Consider the following 19202-nt stretch of genomic DNA (forward strand, 5'->3'; position numbering starts at 1 on the left):
TAAAGGATTTTCTATCTTAGATTGATTTGAAAGTGTGGATCGTGCCGTCGTATCGTCGAGTATCGTTTTGGTCGCGTGATTGCAGATTGCCATCTAAAATCTTAAATAAGCACACACACACACACACACACACACACACTTTCAGAACCGCTCGTCCCTTACGGGGTCACGGGGAACCGGAGCCTACCCGGCAACACAGGGCGTAAGGCCGGAGGGGGAAGGGGACGCACCCAGGACGGGACGCCAGTCCGTCACAAGGCACCCCAAGCGGGACTCGAACCCCAGACCCACCGGAGAGTAGGACTGCGGTCCAACCCACAGCGCCACCGCACCCCCCTTAAATAAGCATGATTTTGTTATTTTTCTTCCTTTTTCAGGAGAATAATACAGAAAATAAAGGTTTTGTTGGGCTAAAATACCAATGCACCAATACATATGAGAGATATACATCTACGGGCATAAAAAAAGGTAAACGATAAGGTCCAAATACCGGATACTGGTGTCCGACCCTAGTCCGCACCTCACGGACACCCTCAACGTACACAACGTAACCGTCACCTTCCATGCAGAAAACATGGTAAATATGCTGGATGTGGACTGTGGCTCAATCTGGTCCATCCAGTGACCTGCTGAGGTTACCACCCTCCCAACAGAGTGCAAAGACCCAAAGATATAAGAGAGCCACAAACGAAGACGTCGCGCGCACCCCGGAGCCTCGGAGCGCCTCGCAATACGAGTAGCCATTACCACGGCCTAAAAGCGAAAAAGAGAAAAGCGGGACGACGGCCCCGGAGGTAGGAGCGCGCTCGCACCTGCGTCCCGTCACGGTGCATTCCGGGAAAGGCAGGGAGACGGCCATTTATTCTACCCGCAAATTAGTGGCATCATCCAAAACCCCGGAGCCTCAGCAGGGGGGGCCTTTAAAGACAGAGCGAGCCTTGTGCTGCTCGCACCTTGAGCGCCGACAGCTGCTCCGCGGATGAACCCCCCCGACACGCTGCAGTTAAAACGGCGCTTTCTTTGCGAGCCGAACCAGCGAGCGGCGTAAACATCTCCTGCAGACGTTACCTGGGAAAGGGGTCTTTCTTGCGAGAGACGAGAACGTGACGCATCCATCTCATAGAGAAGGGAGACGGAACAGAGCACTAGTCCTAGTTGTACCTCGTATCATCCCGGTTCGGTACGAGCAAACACCTTATCGCAGATGTATAAAACCCCACTATGTGACTAAGAAACTACCTTACATGACACATCATCAGTGATCACGGACCTTGGCCGTTGAAGAGGATCGAACCGAAACCCGACGAATTACACGCGCACATTGACTGAAGCCGCTTGTCCCAGGTGAGGTCGAGGCAAACCGGAGCCTAACCCGGCAACACGGGGCGAAGGGCGGCGGGGGAGGGGACGCGCGCAGGACGGGACGCCGGTCCGTCGCAAGGCACCCCGAGCGGGACTCGAACCCCCCGCCCACCAGAGGGCAGGGACAGGGCAAAGCCGCTGCACCAGTGCGCCCCCGCGCCCCCAAACAAATCGCACGTGCGCAGTTTATCCCTCTGCGTTTCCACGACGCCTTTTTCTGCAGCTCCTGAAACGCTGGGGTTTCCATGTTAATCATCCTGTGAATGACCGACAGGTCGCATGAATAAGGCCGTTCATACGAGCAAATACGAGGCGTCGTTACGCGCAGCCCCGGACGTACCGACATGTCCTGCAGGGGGCAGTGTGGAACCACGTCACACCGATACCCTTTCATGTATTTTAAAAAAAAAAAAAAAAAAAAAAAAAAAAAAAAAAGACTCCTTTCATCAATAAATCAGCCCTGCAGAGGCAAAAAGAGGAACAGCACAGAGAAGAATGCGATCGTGAAGTAAAGCCATCAGGAGAAATATATACATCCCGATGATGGATTATTATAAGGACAGCTTCAGCATCGTATCTGTCCTTTTTATTGATTAGTACACAAATCTCGTAATTCCGGACGGGCACGTTGCACCGGCACTGCAAACGCAAAGCTTCAAGCTATAAACTGAGATGACCGAACAAGCAATCCCAAAGAGGAAAAAAAAAAAAAAAAAATCACAAAAACTGCAAATATCATGAAAAACCAGCAAGAAGACTGAGCGTGCTAGTCAATGTAGCGAACAGTAGGTGGCGCAGTGGCTAGAGCTGTTGCGATAGAGCTAAAAGGCTCGGGTTTGGATCCCGTTCCCGCTGCGGTGTCCTTGATGATGGCATTTACTCTGAATAAGTCCAATAAGAGTACTGCGTTGCTTTGGACGAAGGTGCAAGACAGAAAATTCATTATTACGTTCATTCCCCAAGAAGAAGAGCAACCGTTCGGCCTTTTCGAAATTCTTACAGAACAGAGATAGAGCTGAAGCAGGAGCACCCAAGAGCTGGACTTCTGCCCAGAAGGTTGTATGTTCAAGTAGCAGAGGACAGCAGTAATTCTGTGCCCTTGTATAAGGCGTTTACCCCGATTTATTACCCCGCTGAATGCCGACGTGAAATCCTCAAGAGGGTTTCTGCAAAAGAAGGAACCGCGAGTCCGAACGCACGAACGCGGGATTTTTCCGAATGAGACGGAGGACTCCCCGTCTCCCCTGTCGGAAAAGAGCGCAGGCAGGCACAGCACAGGTGGGCATAAGCTCCCGATCCACAAGAGCAGGCGCTTCTCTCCTCAAAGCCTTTCAGCGTTCAATCCCAGGCGATGCAATTCGGTTACAACGATGCGCCGCCATCGCGTTCCGGAGGCGTTGAACGCGGACTCGGAGCACGCAGCCAGGCATCGGTGGCAATCGTTTTGAGACGACCGTCGGGAGAATTCTAACGCGCTGGAGAAGATGGAGGCGAAGGAGGCTTTATTGTAAAACGAGGGTGACTCATCCGCACGGCACATTCTGCAGTTAAGGGCCCCATCAGGCACCGACAGCCTTTTCTTTCCACTAACCTAAAACACAACGAGCGCTTGTCACCAGAGACGACATGCGCTGCTCCGGGGCTTCCGGGTTCTGCTCCCGGAGGCCTGCTGTGCACACGGGGTGGGAGTTCAATGGACCTGTGTAACATCCAGCTCCGACTGAGCTGTTCACAGGGGGCGGTGCGATCGGACACGAGTTTGACGCCCGCTCGGTCTGTGTGGAGTCCGCGTGCTCTCCCTTCATCTGCAGGGGTTTCTTCTGGGTGCTCTGGTTTCCTCCCACAGTCCAAAGACCCGAGTTTCTTATGGACTGGTGACTATACTACCAATAGTGTTTGTATAAAGAATTGTTACGCCGCTGGACTGTATAGATGGGTGAATGATTGATAGGAGTTTACCGCAGTCTATCTCGAAATATTGTAAAATCTCGTAAATTACGTTGGATAATGCTAAATACTAGCTGATGATCAATGTACGCTTCTTTGGACAGAAGGGCTAGAATAATGAAAATGCTTTAAATATTTCGAAACAGGTGTAGGACAATCGCTTTTGTGAGAGGTGTTTGCAAAGCTTCACTTTGTCTGGGATGAAATGGGTCGAAAAAGCTTTAGATTCAGACCAATTAATCACATAACCGCAAAGCGGAATTCATCTCCGGACTTGAACGCACGGGACCTACTGTAACAACGGACTGCAGGAACAGAACTGAAAGACACAACGTGAGAAATCTGATTACAAACAAATCCAGCAGCATCTTTCCACGTTTCCAGATGACTCAAGACCAGGTAACAGCACCAAGACCCTAATTAATGATCAGATTCAGACCAAAGAGCTGCGCACGCAGTGCCGCCCAGGAGCACGAGCAGAATAAGTGTTTCTTGATGTAGCTGGTAGCATAGTGTTCTGCGTGCCTGCCTTTTTATCCAGAGGTCGCGGGTTCGAATCCCACTTCCAGCTGTAGTACCCTTGAGTAAAGTACATACCCTAAATTTGCTCCAGGAAAATTACCCAACTATATAAATGGGTAAATAATTGTAAGCTGTTTTAGAGAAAAGAGCCAGCTAAATGAATAAATATATATATTATTAGGAGACATTAATTTCTGTCTTCCCGCAGGAGCACATTTATCTCGACATGCTTTTCCAGTGTTGTTTACTGGCCTGCTTGGGAACTGTGGTATTTCAGCTCCAAAGCTGCTCACGCATCATAGAAGACGACCCTCAGCACGAACCTCGAGGGAAGATCTAGCGCCGGGTCCGTCGAGGGCGGCCGCCGTGTCCCGCCCCCCCCATCGCCACCGGCTCAGGGATGCAGAAGTCCCAGCAACCAGCAGGGAAGTCACTTACTCTCCCGGTGCGCGGTCACGGCGACAGCCGCATCATGGGGCTTCCGACCGGAAAGGCACCGTCAAAAGGATGCGAGACGCCACGACGGAGGGGCGAAACGGAAAACACCGAAATCCCCCACACTTCACCGCCTTGATCTCCTCCCACAGTGGCTGGACACGGTGTCCATATGAAGTATGGTGTGTGTGAGACTTTGCGTTTGTTTACGTGCGAGCGAGTGCAGTGTGACAGACTGTTGTCGCGTCCACACTGAACCCAATCTTGCACCCCTTGATTCTTGGATGAGTTCTGGATCACCATAATCCAAACTCATAACCGATTACTTGTGTTGGCTACCTATAATTAAAAACAACAAAATGAAATAATTTAAAAAAAAAAAAACCAAATCAGTAATCAATTTATACATAAAGGGATATAAATATGGGTTATATGAAATAAAAATCTGGAAACTGCCCGTAGTGAGTGAACGTGTGGCTACCCTGCGATGGTGCGCCTGGATAGCCCCGTGCCCTGCGCCTCCAGGATAGGCTCCGGACCACCGTGAACCTGAGTTGGACGAGCGGTGAAGGAAACTGAGTGATCGACTACGTCGATACAACTACTTAAGCCACAGCGACGCCCCATTAACAGTCCGTGTTCGTGGTTCGCAAGCTCAGGTGCGGAGACCCCGAACTGTAAAACAAGGAAACGGTTCCGTTAGCGAGCGCTTTCCCACGAGCCGTTTAATTTTTTGTCGCGAGTTCCGAACAACCGTTTTTTTTTTTTTTCTCCCCCTCCCCACTCGCTTCTGGATTTTTAAACTGGCACAAAAAGACACAATCTGTCCCACGAGAAGAGCTTGATTAAAGAAAAAGAAAACAGAATTTTCCATTAAAAAAAAAAAAAAAAAAAAAAATACTTATCGTTCCCCCCAGATTCGGAAGACGCCGATAATGTTCCCAGACATTTCCGAGCTGCTAATGCGCTGGCAGGAAGCTCCGAGGAGGCTGTGAACAAACCTTAAAACACCGCAGCCTTTTATCTTGTTAAGAGCCAGATGCCTCCCGTTAATGAAAAACTATTTATAACGGAAGTCAACCTGACACCAGCGGGAGTGGAAAACGGCACAGTCAGCACGGGCTAACGGAGAGCTCACGAACGCATGAACGCATCCTCCCCGTCGCAAAGCAGAAGCGAGTCGCGGCGGGCGGAAGCCTGCGTTCTCGTCACCTGCTCCTCCGCGTAAACGGTAGCGCGAGGATGTCTTGCGTGCGTGGCTCCGACTCCCTCTGCACGCTTCCCCGCGCGAGGACGGAAACGACGGGCACTCGACCGCGTAGGCGCGCGAGCGGCGGCGGGCCTCCTACGCGGCTCCCGAAGTCCACATCGACAGCACGTATCGGACGTTCGCGTGGATTTCGTCGAGGTCTCTCCTTCGCCGCGGGTGTCGGTCAAGCGCGGCGCAACGATTCACTCTAAACCGTTTCCAGCTCTGTTCCATCCTACCTAAACGGGACACGCTGCGACATCCGACAGCAGTTCAGCGGTTCCGGGTTAGTCATTTGGCGGCATTACTGCCGCGCGAACAAACATCTTAACCGCGAGAGCAGCGAACGACGGTCGTAGCGCCTACCTGCGGGCTGCAGCCGTTCTCGAACATGGCCTGCGGGGACTCTAAAGGGCCTCCGTGACCTCCATGCACCGAATCACCGATCTCCCAAAACAGGCATGCGTGTCGCAAGTAATTTACTCTAATCTAGGAACGCTAGAGGCGGACCCGTACGTTACGAGGACCGGACCGCAGAGGCGCGCGCGGTGTCGAGCGTAGCCTCCGAGCGAGCAATTGGAGGACGGAGCGCTCCAATCTCCATGGCGACGGGGGATGAAATTAAACGTGGACCACTCCAATTTCCATGGAGACAAACAAAAACAGCACGCCGGTACACGGACGAGTTTTACCGGGGGAAGGATGCGGCGAACGAAAACGGATCGACCGCAACGTGCCGCGTCTCGGATTTTTCGCTTCTTTTCTGAAGGGGGTACTCACCTCCACAAAGATGAAGCAAGGGATAATGGAGTAACTCCGCTGGGTGTTGTCCACGGGCATTCTGTCAGACGGTCTCACCATCGGTCAGGGTCTAAACAAACACACAACAAGCATCAGGACCTCCTGCAAGGGGTCACGCTTCGAGGGTTTTCAACCACGCCTTCTCAGTTCACACAGGACAACATCGTAGAAATGGAGCCGCGATTTCTTTTCGATGGAAGCAACAAGGCTGAGGAGCAGAGCGACCGAGTAAGAAAAACTGACTCTTCCCGCTTGAACCGGAAGAAGGAGCTTGGGCACGATTCTAGTTCCTCCTCCTTGCCGCAAAGGGAAAAGAGCGGGATCGCGGAGCCTCGGATGAACCTCCGAGCTGCTGGGCGGCGAAGCTCAGCGGGTCATCCCGATCGCGGTCTTCTCGGGTAAACCTCGGCTCAGAACGCTGCCAGGATCCTGATGCGAAGTACGACACGGAAGACCAAAAATCTGCCCGTTGAGCGTTATACTTTAAAGACGACCAGAGGAATCGCCACGGCTGAGGACACGCGCGCCGAAGATCCCGAAAGCTGCCGCACGAACACGTCTCGCGAAACACGGAAACCGTAATTATTTGCTCCGCAGGAACTTTTATCCAGGGCAGCTTACAAATTTCACACTCAGCCCTCTTACACAGGTTGATATTAACCGTGGCACTTCGGGCTAAGTGTCCCGCTCGTGGGTACGAGCGGCTATGCAATCCCCTAAATCGCAACTTGACACACTTGTAACCGCAGCTCGTGCGAAAGGACAACATCAAAACGGAGAGAGAGAGAGCAAGAAGGGAGAAATGTAGAGTCCCACACTGGCACAGAAAGCGTAACGTAACGTCCGTGACCAGTCCCCGGAGCGAAAGGTATTTGGGGAGCCCCGCTACTCTGTTCGAGTCCATGAAAAGCGCATTAGTCGAGCTGCGGTATCATCTTTCTCTCACGCGATCCCAATGCCCTGCTGTACCAGAGACATTCGCCCGTATTACTCAACTAATGTCCCCTTCTGTCACCTTCTGTCCCCCTTCTGTTCCTCTCCGCTTTCCACACGACTCCCCCCGTCGGAGAGCCCAGGGCTGTTCGGCCCACAGATGCGCCCGCAAAGGGAAGAAGGAACACCGGCAAGCGGTGTCGCGGTTCGAGCCGCTGCCTTTGGGACTAATGGACCCCAGTTCAAATCCCGCCTCCAGCTGAAGTACGTACGCACACGCGCATACGTGCTGGTTGAAGCCACTTATCCCTAGCGGGGGTCGCGGCGAACCGGAGCCTAACCTGGCAACACGGGGCATAGGCTGGAGGGGGAGGGGACACACCCAGGATGGGATGCCAGTCTGTCGCAAGGCACCCCAAGCGGGACTCGAACCCCAGACCTACCAGAGATCAGGCCAAACCCGCTGCGCCACCGCACCCCCTCTTATCCTGAAATGCTATAGTAAAAACCACCCAGCTATACAACATTTACTCATTCAGCTGACGCTTTTCTCCAAAGCGACTTACAATATTAGTCTACCTACAATTATTTACTCATTTATACAGCTGGGTAATTTTACTGGAGCAATTCAGGGTAAGTATGTTGCTCAAGGGTCCTATAGCCAGAGGCGGGGATCAAACCTGCACCTTCGAGGAACAAAGGCAGTAGCTCAGCCGTCCCGCACAAATGAATAAAACTATAAGCCGCATCACACTATGCAAATCAGCCTAACCCGAAGGATTTATGAAAATTAATTGGCTCTTCACGTTTCTTCTCCAGCAACTCTTCTCAGCCAAGGCGAAGTGAGCGTCCTACTGCGTGAACTCCAGTCCAGGTCCGATGATGTTCAAGAACCTTGACCTCAGACCAAGAAAGTTTGCCGGTTCTGGTCCCCGGAGAAGCCCTGTGGTTGAACTATTAAAAGGAGAGAGAGTGTTCATTGGGAAAAACTGTAGAACACAAAACTGGCTTTAGACAGAACCATCTGCCATCTGTAACGGCAACGACTGTCCTCAAACAAACTTTATACGGCTTTGATTCTGGTTTTTTTTCTTCCCCATTTTTATTACCAAAACTGTAGGAAACCACAGGGGGCACGGTGGCATAGTGGGTTGGACCAGGTCCTGCTCTCCAGTGGGTCTGGGGTTCAAGTCCCGCTTGGGGTGCCTTGCAATGGACTGGTATCCCATCCTGGGTGTGTCCCCTCCCCCTTTGCCCTATGCTGCCGGGTTAAACTCTGGCTCCCCGTGACCCTGAACGGGAGAGGTGGTTTCAGATGGTGTGTGTGTGTGGGAGGGAAACTGTGCTGGTGCAGCCCTTGAGCTCAATCCAAGCAGAAGAGTCACTCTTGAGCAGGAATGTTGTTAGTGTCAGTTGGAAAAAAAAAAAACCCATATGAACCCCTGGAAGCTCTGCTGCGACAGAATGGCCACAAGTGAGAATCAGATTTGTCATCGCGACAGCGCAGCAATTTCACAGATGCGCGGACATATACATTTATGAAACACGAAACCCTACGAAAATTTGACAAACATCCTGCGCAAATAAAATACATCCAATCCAACTCTAGAGCAAGTCAAATAAACTAGGCTATGTACGGTACTTACTTTATGCTGGCATTTTCAAAGGGTTTGGGTACGTCAAGCTGTTGATTTATTTTTCACGGAACTACTTTTTATGTAATATAAAATGTGCTATTCAGATTCTGAGAAAAAAAAAAAATTCAAATGCTGGGGCGACGAGCGAGGCTTTGAACATCTCACCCGTTTGTGTCAGGATTGCTGTAATGGGGACGATGACACGTTATTAAAATTCCAGCACAAGTGGTAAAAAAGGAGAAAGGCTCAGCGAGCGACGATGGTGATGTGATGTACCGCTCCTGCTGCGGCGTCCCGGCTCTCCCTGATCCGCCTCTCTGAGATACCGTGTCGCTTCCGAGATTGCCCGTGCAGAAAAAGCAGGCGGCCACCAAAATGGATCCAGAAGCCCTTTTCCCACACACAAAAAAAAAAAAAAACCCATCCACTGTGACATGAAACCTCGCACACTCCTGACACCAGATCTGTGGCAAACAGAGGTTCCATTTAGGATTTGCCCTGGACCAAAAATCAATGACACGGATGCCTAGTGAGCGACAGCCCAGTTCCTCACCCCCCGGGGCCAACTGCCCATGCACTGTAAGCATGAGCAACTGGAGTGTCCAGAATTCATCCTGACAGGGCTCCCATCTGTGCTAAATGCCCGGTCCATGATCCTGGGGTGTGAACACTTCTGGTCTTCTATGTGTCCATCTCTTCATTATCAATAACCTAATGTAATAGGGGTATGGTGTAAATGTTCATGCACCGTAACTTCATGGTCACCCCAGCCTTTACATAGCTGCTATTCCGGCATTGTATGTTAATGTTTGCGTACACACGCACACACACACAGCATCTGAACCGCTTGTCCCATACAGGGTCGCAGGGATCCGGAGCCTAACCCGGCAACACAGGGCGTAAGGCTGGAGGGGGAGGGGACACACCCAGGACGGGACGCCAGTCCACTGCAAGGCACCTCAAGCAGGACTCGAACCCCAGACCCACCGGAGAGCAGGACCCAGTCCAACCCACTGCACCACCGCGCCCAAAGTTGTTTGTGTACCTTATTGTTTAAAAAAAAAAAAAAAAAACCTCCTACAATTTAAAAAAAAATTATCAGGATTCATCTAGCCTGCATTTTATGCACCTACTCGAGCGATGAACATCAGTGCATCAAGTGGAAAGTAACAAACCAGGTTTACTTAGGAATCACGTGTCTGCAGCCATGTTTTTCTCTTAATGTAATGCACAAATTGTATTTTTGCTGAGATGTATATCGCTTTGGAGAAAAGCGTTTGCTAAATCAATAAATGTAAATGTATCTATATATATATATATATATATACACACACACACACACACACACACACACACACACACACACACACACACACACACACACACAGTACAAGGAGAGTTGGGATTCAAACCAGCGACCTCTGAGCCTCTGGATGGATGGATGGATGGGCTTCAAATGTTTATCAAAACATGTGCTTTAATACTATGCATCTATATGTTGCACCACATTGTATTTCTCCAGATTAACTAGGATCAAAAGGTTGCAGGTGCAAGCAGCAAAAAAACAATCCAGCTATTCAAAGTTATGGAAGTTGAATTGCGTCAAGGGAACGGTGACCTGAATAATTGTGTAAAATTATAAGTTATGCGAGTCGACTGACGCAAACCATTGGGCCAACAAGAAAATAATGTAACAGGCACTGCAATTAAATCCGTCCAACGCGAAGCCCACACTTCCCTTACATAACTGACCGGAGCAAGAAAACGGACTGAGGTACAACGGCATTGTTCCTCATGATAGTAATTATGATGTTCACCGACACTGCTGCCATGGAAGTTCTACGTGCTTGAACTTTTCAAACACATCCGCGCAGATTCACTTGCTTAGTGAGGCTGCTCTTCTGGGGTTTTTTTTTTTCCCCCCCTCCATCTTGACAGTCAGGCCTCCTCACTTCACACTCCAGCCCTTGAGAGAAGAGTTGTGTCTTCCTGCACAAATCAAAATCCTCACGGGCAAAATGTTATGTATTTCATGGAATATCAATACCTTCTTCCAAAGTCTGCATTTGGAATACGTTTGAGAGCACCGAGTATCCAATCTAAATGCATCCCACATGTCGAGAGTTTTGCAGATTAAGGGAGAGCTCAGGGGCATCCTGAGCTCCAGTTTGAACAACTCTTCCCAACATCCTCTGGAGACGATGGCCGGCTGCCTCCCGGCTCTGGTGATTCGCCTGCAGCGCCACCCATGTTGAGATGCAGTCTACTGAGAAGCTTCACCTGAGCCGCTGTTGGTCACGACTCCATCAGAACCGGTCGCTCCCTTAACATCCCAAGTTCCCGCCAAAGGAAAGCCATGAAAAGGAAGGTTAAGCTGGTAGTCTAGAGGCTAGGGTCACTAATCTTGGCTCCAAAGGTCACAACCATGAGTCTCACCTCCTGCGGTCATGCCCTTGAGGAGGAGACTGCCCCTAAATTGCTCCAGTAAAGGTGCCCAGCTGTGTAAATGATGGTAAATAATTGTAAGTAACTTAACACTGTAAACAGCTTTGGACAAAAAGCACCAACTAAATTAATAAAAAAAAATAAATGGAAAGGATACAATCTTACAAAACAAGACCAGTTTCAAATGAAGATGGTTCTCAGGACAAAGCAGAGTGCGAAGTCAGAGACCAAGATGCCGAACCGCAATGTACCGAGTTCTTAATTCTGAAGAGTAAAGACTAAGCCGCACAGACAAAGTGAAAATACTGTAAAAAAAACTATTCTTCTGGAAAACTAATGCACATAAACAGCCACACGATCCCTCAAGGGCCAGAACCCACGTTGGTTCCAAGAAGATGCGTAACCACAATGCTTCTGTGATGGCAAGACTGGGAAAAAACACAGCGCGGTAAGATGTTAAGTCATCCTATGCCAGGAATGAGCCCAAGGAGATACAAGAAGATCAAGAATAAAGAGGAGTGTCTGCTGAGAAGATGAACGCGCTGCAGCAGTTTCAGCAAACTCGGGATGATAACTTTGTCCCGCAGCTGCAGGGTGGGAAAGAGTTAACAACCGGGATCCAATTGCGTGGACTGGTCCTCTCAACGGTAACACTGCACAATAGGAGCGGGAACACAAAGGAAAGTCTGATGCTAAAGAGAGAGCTTAGCTGGAGACCAAACCAATTTAGTTCCAGGGTCCTGCCTCCATCTGCAGTAAGTGCCTGTTTTTGTTCTCTTCGCGTTCAACCCAAGAGTGCACGTTCCTGCGAGATCTTTACCTTGGCGAGACCTGAAGCTTTCAGAACCCGCCTGGGCCACTCCGACCAATTCGCTGCTCGCGCTGCCTGATGTGTTGAAATTTACCCACAGACTTAACAGAGGGTACAGAAGACCAACTGCGGGCTCCTGGAACTGCTCACGCCACACTAACACTCTCCCTCCCTGAATAAAGTGTACAGCCGAAAGAGGTGGGCAGCTCGTTGGACTTGGACTCCACAGTATTTGGTTGGATTGACGCTACGTCAAAAATAAAATGAATTTAACTGGAACGAAAATCCTGCTCCAGTCATCCTGCCCAAGGGTTAAAGATCGAGAGGGTTTGGAGGTTGCTGATGCATGAACCGAGACGATTATTGCAGGCCTACTGATTCGGCCATGTACGGCGAAAACATCTGGCCCCTAAACACATTCTGAATCATTTTATGATGAAAGCCGAGACACCGAAGGCTTAACGTCATAGTTACCATTTAGTTTTTCAACAAGACTCTAGTCCAATGTGACTTACGTTTGTTCACACAGCTGAACATCTTCACTGGAGCCATTAAAATTAAAAACCCAACACTTTCACCGCGTTGAGGACGGGAACCAGCGACACTGTGGTCACACACAGGATTTTAACCTCTATGGCACCATCTGTCAACTGCACTAACCTAACCTACAATATGGCAGGTGTTGAGTATTTAAAGGCATGAGGTGGACATTTTCTGAACCCGTTTATAAACGGTTTTCCAGATAGACGCTGTGGATCATTTGCAAGTTCACTGCAATTCCCAGAAACACCTTCGTTTATAGTGATCTTACAGTAAATGTGTTGTAATACTTTGTGTACCGAGTATGTCTAAGAAGTCAGTACTTCCAATCCCATCAAGCCTCTCTCACTGATGCAGAACACCACTGCATGAGTTGTGTCCCAGCAACCAAAGCATCCCCATGGGATTCCCTCCTTGTCCCTCTCCATTGGCTTCATCACTCACTATACCTCAGGATGATCACTACGCTGACCCATCCCTGGTCGCTTGGTAGACCCACACACAAGAAGACCCAAACCGAAAGTCAACAGGTTCTCCGTTTTGACTCTAATGTGGTGCAATGTGCTTCCTCTCTCCCTCAGACCTGCTGAATCCCTTTCGACATTCAAAAAGGGTCCCAAAATGCATCTCTTTGGGACCCCACTTCTCATCCTCTCTTGAACTCCTAGAAAGTCCAGTTTGCATCACCCAATCTGTCACAATCACCACTGCACTCCCCACGAGACTCAATTCCATAGGCAGCGACAAAAGCGACTGGTTATTGCACAAACTATATCTCGTTCAAAAATCGAGAGTCTGCATCGAAAGCTCTTTGCTGAACGCGCCTTGGTCTGCTCCAAGTTTTACGCCGCCTCGGCGAAAAGCGCAAAATGAATGAATGCAAATACGACTGTAAACACCTTTTAAAAACCACACGTTTCCTTATTGCAAGAGCCTCAATACTGTAGGAAGGCGTATTTATGTTATTAATAGTCTTTTTTCAAAAAGCATTTTCCACTCGGGTTCAGCTGAGTCTGGTATTTTTAGTAGCTAGATATTCCCAAGATGCCAAGAATTAAATAGATATTAACGATATGTACGAAAATAGACGAGACGCTGAAAGTGGTTCTTCTGAAGTGAGTAAAAAAACTAAAAATTGCCAGGCAGCCTCAGAACTGAGAGCGAAGAAACGGGGTGAAGAGTAACCCTTTACGAGCCCACTGATGGCGGACCATCCGTGGCCGAACCTTGCGTGTTACCGATGACTTAGCTGCGAAAAAAGGAGCCAGAGCGGCCTGCGAGGGTCCAGAATCCGTCAAAACGTACGTGAGCGGAGCCATACCTTGTCGAGCGCTGGCCGTGCCGTGCCGTACCGTGCCGCGCGGCATCATGCTAACATCGAGATCAGGGAACCCACACCGCACCCTCGGCACATGACCCCACACGCTCCCGTTCGGTTCCGGCCACTTGCGCCATTCCACTCCCCAGGCTGCCAGTAAATCCAAAGTGACGCGCGAGAAGAGCTCAGAGGCAGCAGCTGATCTCCGCTGGCAGCGCAGCGAGGCGCAACGGCTCAATTCAGTCGTTCCCAGCTCGTGACTCACGACCCCGCTCCAGCGCGCTCTGCCTTCGTGTCGTTACTCATAAGGACCCTTTCTAGAACCTCCAAGCTGCTATGATCCGCTACTCTGCACGGAAAGCCTTGTTCCAGAAGTCAATATTGTGGATGGCCTCACCTCCGTGATCGGAACAACACCCATTACCTGCACAGCTTCACCACACCAAAGGACATCAACAAGTAAATAAACAATAAGATGCAGGAGTTAAAAGTACCTGATTTTAGAGAAAAAGAGGGTAAGCAAACCTAGAATACGAGTATATGCGTAATAATAAATAATATGTTACAGTAAATGTATTAAAGAACTATACACATTTACTTGATGCTTTTCTCCAAAGCGACTTACAACAATAAGGCTTTAATTATTACAATCATTCACCCATTTATACCATTGGGCCATTTTACCAGAGAAACGTAGGGTAAGTACCTTGTTCAACAATACTACAGACGGAGCTGGGGATTGAACCTGTAACCTTCAGAAGCGAAGGCAGCAGCGTCAACCATTACACTACCAGCTGCCCACACTTCAGCTGCCTTTGCAAACCTTTCAAAATCAATATACGAAAATACAGATGTTAAATACAGAATTACTTTATTTACAAAGTGGATGAAAAGACTAAAGTAAACAAATTTTTCAGAGACAAAAATAAACCATTAACTGGTAATAGGTTAGTTGGCTCAACATTTTTTCAGGGTTGATCCAGGTTTATAATAATAATAATAATAATAATAATAATAATAATAATAATAATAATATACAGTGGTATAGCTGAACTTAATATGGCATCAGGGTGGGTGAAACCACATTTACTTCGCAATCCTATCCAACAGTGTGCAAAGCCACTGTGTCCTCCATCTGGTTAAGTTTACTTTTCCACCATGCCCTCCAAACCACTTGCTGGGTACAACTCTGAGCACAAATCGAAATTTTAACTCCTCACCAGACCATACACCCCCCCGGATGGAACCATGGTAGGATTTCAGACCACCACCACTCCACACGGTGAAGCGACAGCAGGGTAACCCGCTGTTCACTGCAATCCCAGTATCAACGAAGATGAAACGTGAAATTGGTGTTAATTCCGTCGAGACAAGGCGGACATCAGCGCACGTCCACACTTCAATGTGAGACATCGCTAAATCTCAAAAGATCGTGTCCAGTGCCCCCAATAATCCCCATACCCTGTTTTTACAGGGTTAGTGTATTTCTCACCCAATCTCGAATTATCGTGTGTGGAAGGTGTGAACAGAAGTTGTCTCCTCCCTCGAAAGTTTGAAGTCAAAGCAGGAATGGTTGGAGTCCTGCTTGTGGCAGGTGGGGACAAGAGCTGATTCATGGGACTCAACCTAAGCGAAGCAGTTTTCCATTCAGCAGACCCTGGAAGCATCCTTGCTCGCTTCCTGCCCCCCGACTCCAGCAAACCAGTCTTGCCATCCAAAAGCGCAGCAGTTTAGGTGGGACGTGGCAGCAGAGCATCTCAGCAAGAGCACCTGGACCATCCAGATCTCCTCGGTCCCACAGCTCCGCTTCAGCCATACATACACTCGCACATAACGCAGCAGACTTGGGGGAGGAAATGTGCTCTAACCTTGGCTCAGGTACCTTGTAGGATTTCGAATCCCATCATTACTGCTGTTCACTTAGATCTTGCCACTTTGCAGATTTGCATACAAGATTTTTTCTCTCTCTTTTTTTTTTGCAATTTAAAGGCCAAACCAAAAAAAAAAAAGAAAAAAAAAAAAAAAATTCTGACATTTGGAGATCTGTTCATTCAGGCAACTGAGAACATGGAGCAGAACCATTTTATTTTAAGTGCCATGTGATTATAAAAAAAAAAAAGTCAACTGGACAAAGTCAAAGACATGTCTGATTAAGACTCCTCTTACAGGAATTTGACCTGGGCAGAAATGACCAGGGAACGGACAGACCAGTGTGTAGGGTTGCTCAAGTAAAAAAAGTGACGGAAATGTATGAAAATTAACAAAAAATATCAGAAGTGATTAATTTCACTACAGTGGTTAATTAAAAAGCCTAAATAGTATATTTTAAAAGAGTACGGGATTTCTTTTCAATGATTTTCTAATGATTATTTGAAGCTCTAAACACCGACTGATGATGTGTGACATGATTAGATGTGTGTGTGTGTGTGTGTGTGTGTGTGTGTGTGTAGGAGAACCCGCTGGATACAGAATCCGAGAGCGAAGAGCTAAAGAAACGTGACCAGGGAGGGATGATGAGAAGGATGAAGATGAATAAAACGAGGAGGTGTGCGTCCGTGGCGTGGTCCGAGGGAGGGAGGGAGGGAGGACATCCGCGCGGCGCTCTCCCCTCTCCGTGCACGCGGCGGCGGCGATCGGCGCGAGGACGCGGCGGCCGCCACCCCCCCCACTGCGCGCGCGGCAGCGCAGCTTTCGCCTCGGCTCCGTCCGCGGCTGCCCCGAGCCACCGAACCGAACCGCCGGACACGTTCGCAGCGCGCGCGCTCTCAGCACCGCACCGGTACGGATCGCGGAAGACCGACGCGTCACTGAAACTGCACTTGTGTGGCGAAGCGAAGGCGCGCGCCAAGTTCTGTAGCACCGCCTCGGGACGCGCGGCTCGGCGACCCTCCGGCGCCACAGACAATAGCGACCCCGCTCTGTCCGTCGCAACCCCCCCCTCCCGCTTTTAATTTGCATTGGCCGCGACCTCCTTTTCTTGCCACTTACCTTTGCTCATTAAATGGCGAGCTCGTGCAGACGCAAATCCATGTATGGAGAGGGCGCGCGAGCTACTGCGCCGCGTGTCCCCGCATCTCGGCTGCGAGATTTCGGCGGTGCGCTCGCGGCGGACGATTAGGCAGTCTCGTGTTCATTTAAAGAGGACTAGCGCGGACGCCGCGAGTGCAGGGTGGTTGGGGGGGGGGAGTGGGGGCGGAGCTTGCGCGGGCGTGAGGCCGTCACTCACGCGTGACTCGAGCGAGGAGGAAAGGGTGCAAATAGCCACGCGTGCCGAGCTGGAACTGGGGGAAAATAAAAAAAAATAAATTAATATCCCTGCCCCCCCCGGTGACCCCCAATGGAAAGCCTGTGTCACTGAACCGCCCTCTGATTTCACGGTTGTGCGCGCGGGACAAGCGCTGATAAGAAGGAGGCCGATAAATGAAAGTGAGCGGCTTCGTTCGACAGCGCAGCCGGCAGATCGCGATCGGTCACAGATGATAACCCGGTGGGGGGGGGTTACATTTCAAAACATGGGCATCGCATTCAGGCCAAAAGTCCGCATTCCTCTCCTCATTTCATGAAATTCATTTTTGTTTATTTGCATAATAATATGGTTTTAATTTGTCCCAATTAATGCCAGTGAAACGGTCATCTGTGCGCGCTCTCTTGACTTCTTCATTTAATGGACTGACAGTGGCTGACAGTTAATTTGGTGTCCTGACACGGAACCGCGTTGCCAGCTGATTAGCTGTTGTCCTCCTTGTTGCGAAGAAGTGATGACAGCGCAGTTTTAAGCAGCCGGCGCGCGTGGCCGCCACGTTGTAAATGAGCTTTCTGGAAGATCCATAGTAATTGCTGCGTGGAGAGACTCCCTCCGAGAATCATTGTGCATCTAATTACTGGAGGCTGAGCCGGAGAGGTGAAGCTCGCCTCTGTTGAAGCTGGCTAAATCATTCAAGCTTTAACTAAACCACATTCTTGAAACATAAACATAACACACGATCACCCTTTAGGTTTAGGCAGGTGAGACATTTCCATAAATGCTCGTGTCTTGTTGGATGGAGGCTCTGTTTTATTCATACCTAGGTGTTCCAGGCAAGTGAGCTCTGCAGCTCGGTGCTGCTATACCTCCCAGGACATTATTGGGCCAAGTGCCAAGTTTGAGCCGCCAGAGAAGGTCCCAGTTGGGACGTAGGACCATCTGCTTTGTCTGAGCTGCGATTTGCTGGGTGGGGCACTGAGGTTTGGACCTTTGTCTGGGTTTTCAAATGGCATTCTCTACCGTAGTAGTAAGGTGGCATGCTGGCACAGCGAGTAGAGCTGCTGTCTCACTGTGCCTGGGTAGTGCGAGAGGACAGGGGTTCCATCCCTGCTCGGTCTGTGTGGAGTTTGCATATTGCCTATGTGGGTTTCCTCCGGGTGCTCTGGTTTCCTCCCACAGTCCAAAAACATGCTGTTCAGGTTCACCCATAGTATGTGAGTGACAGAGAGAGTGTTCCAATGATGTATGGATGAGTGACCCAGTGTAAGTAGTGTATCCAACAGTGTAAGTCACCGCGGTGAATAAGATGTGTGGGCTGATAACACTACCTAGAGCTCACTGGAAGTCGCTTTGGACAAAAGCGTCAGATAAATAAATGTAATATGATGTAAGTGGCACTTCAGTCCTAACAATTATCACATCCTGTGTTTATTGATGGTAAACAAGGCTGTACCTCTCTTTCCCTGCTGGAAAGTGTCAGCCAAATTGCAAATTAATTGCACCTTTGTCAGTTCCAGGAATAGCACCTAAACGTAGTAAATTTAAAAATGCACGCAATATAGTTAGTGTTCATTTTGAAAGACTTGCCATGTCCCCCATTAAGGCTCATATCCCTGCCACTTTAGACCAGAATCAGTTCGCATATCATACTAACGGGTCAACAGATGATGCTGTTTCTGTCTGTCTATCTTCCGGTGTGAATCACCTGGAAGGCAAAAAATAACTATGTTAGGGTGCTATTCGTTGACTACGGCTCTGCTTTCAGTAGAATAGTTCCCACCACGCTCTCCTCAAAACTCCATGATCTGGACATCAACTGGATGCAGTTTCCTCATTACGAGACTCTAGACTCCGAACATCAGCACGCTGCAAGAACGTACGTTCGGTCCCCTCCTGTACCCCCTGCTCACCTGCGCCTGTGCCTGCTTATAAAACCAACGTCATAATGAAGTTTGCAG

General features: G+C 49.4%; 1 protein-coding gene across 1 annotated transcript in view; it reads right to left on the reverse strand.

Annotated features, from left to right (window-relative positions):
- Positions 1-17166, reverse strand: part of plppr1 (phospholipid phosphatase related 1) — a 36861-nt gene extending 19695 nt beyond the window's left edge. Inside the window, exons 1-2 of the mRNA XM_018755268.2 lie at positions 16989-17166; positions 6296-6386 (exon numbers count right to left, since the gene is read on the reverse strand). Of these exons, the coding sequence (XP_018610784.2) occupies positions 6296-6376 (81 nt within the window). The 5' untranslated portion in view covers positions 6377-6386; positions 16989-17166. The remainder of the gene's footprint in view (positions 1-6295; positions 6387-16988) is intronic.
- Between the last annotated feature and the right edge of the window lie 2036 nt (positions 17167-19202).

Source organism: Scleropages formosus, chromosome 6 (assembly GCF_900964775.1).
Source record: "Scleropages formosus chromosome 6, fSclFor1.1, whole genome shotgun sequence".
Classification (NCBI taxonomy): Eukaryota; Metazoa; Chordata; class Actinopteri; order Osteoglossiformes; family Osteoglossidae; genus Scleropages; species Scleropages formosus.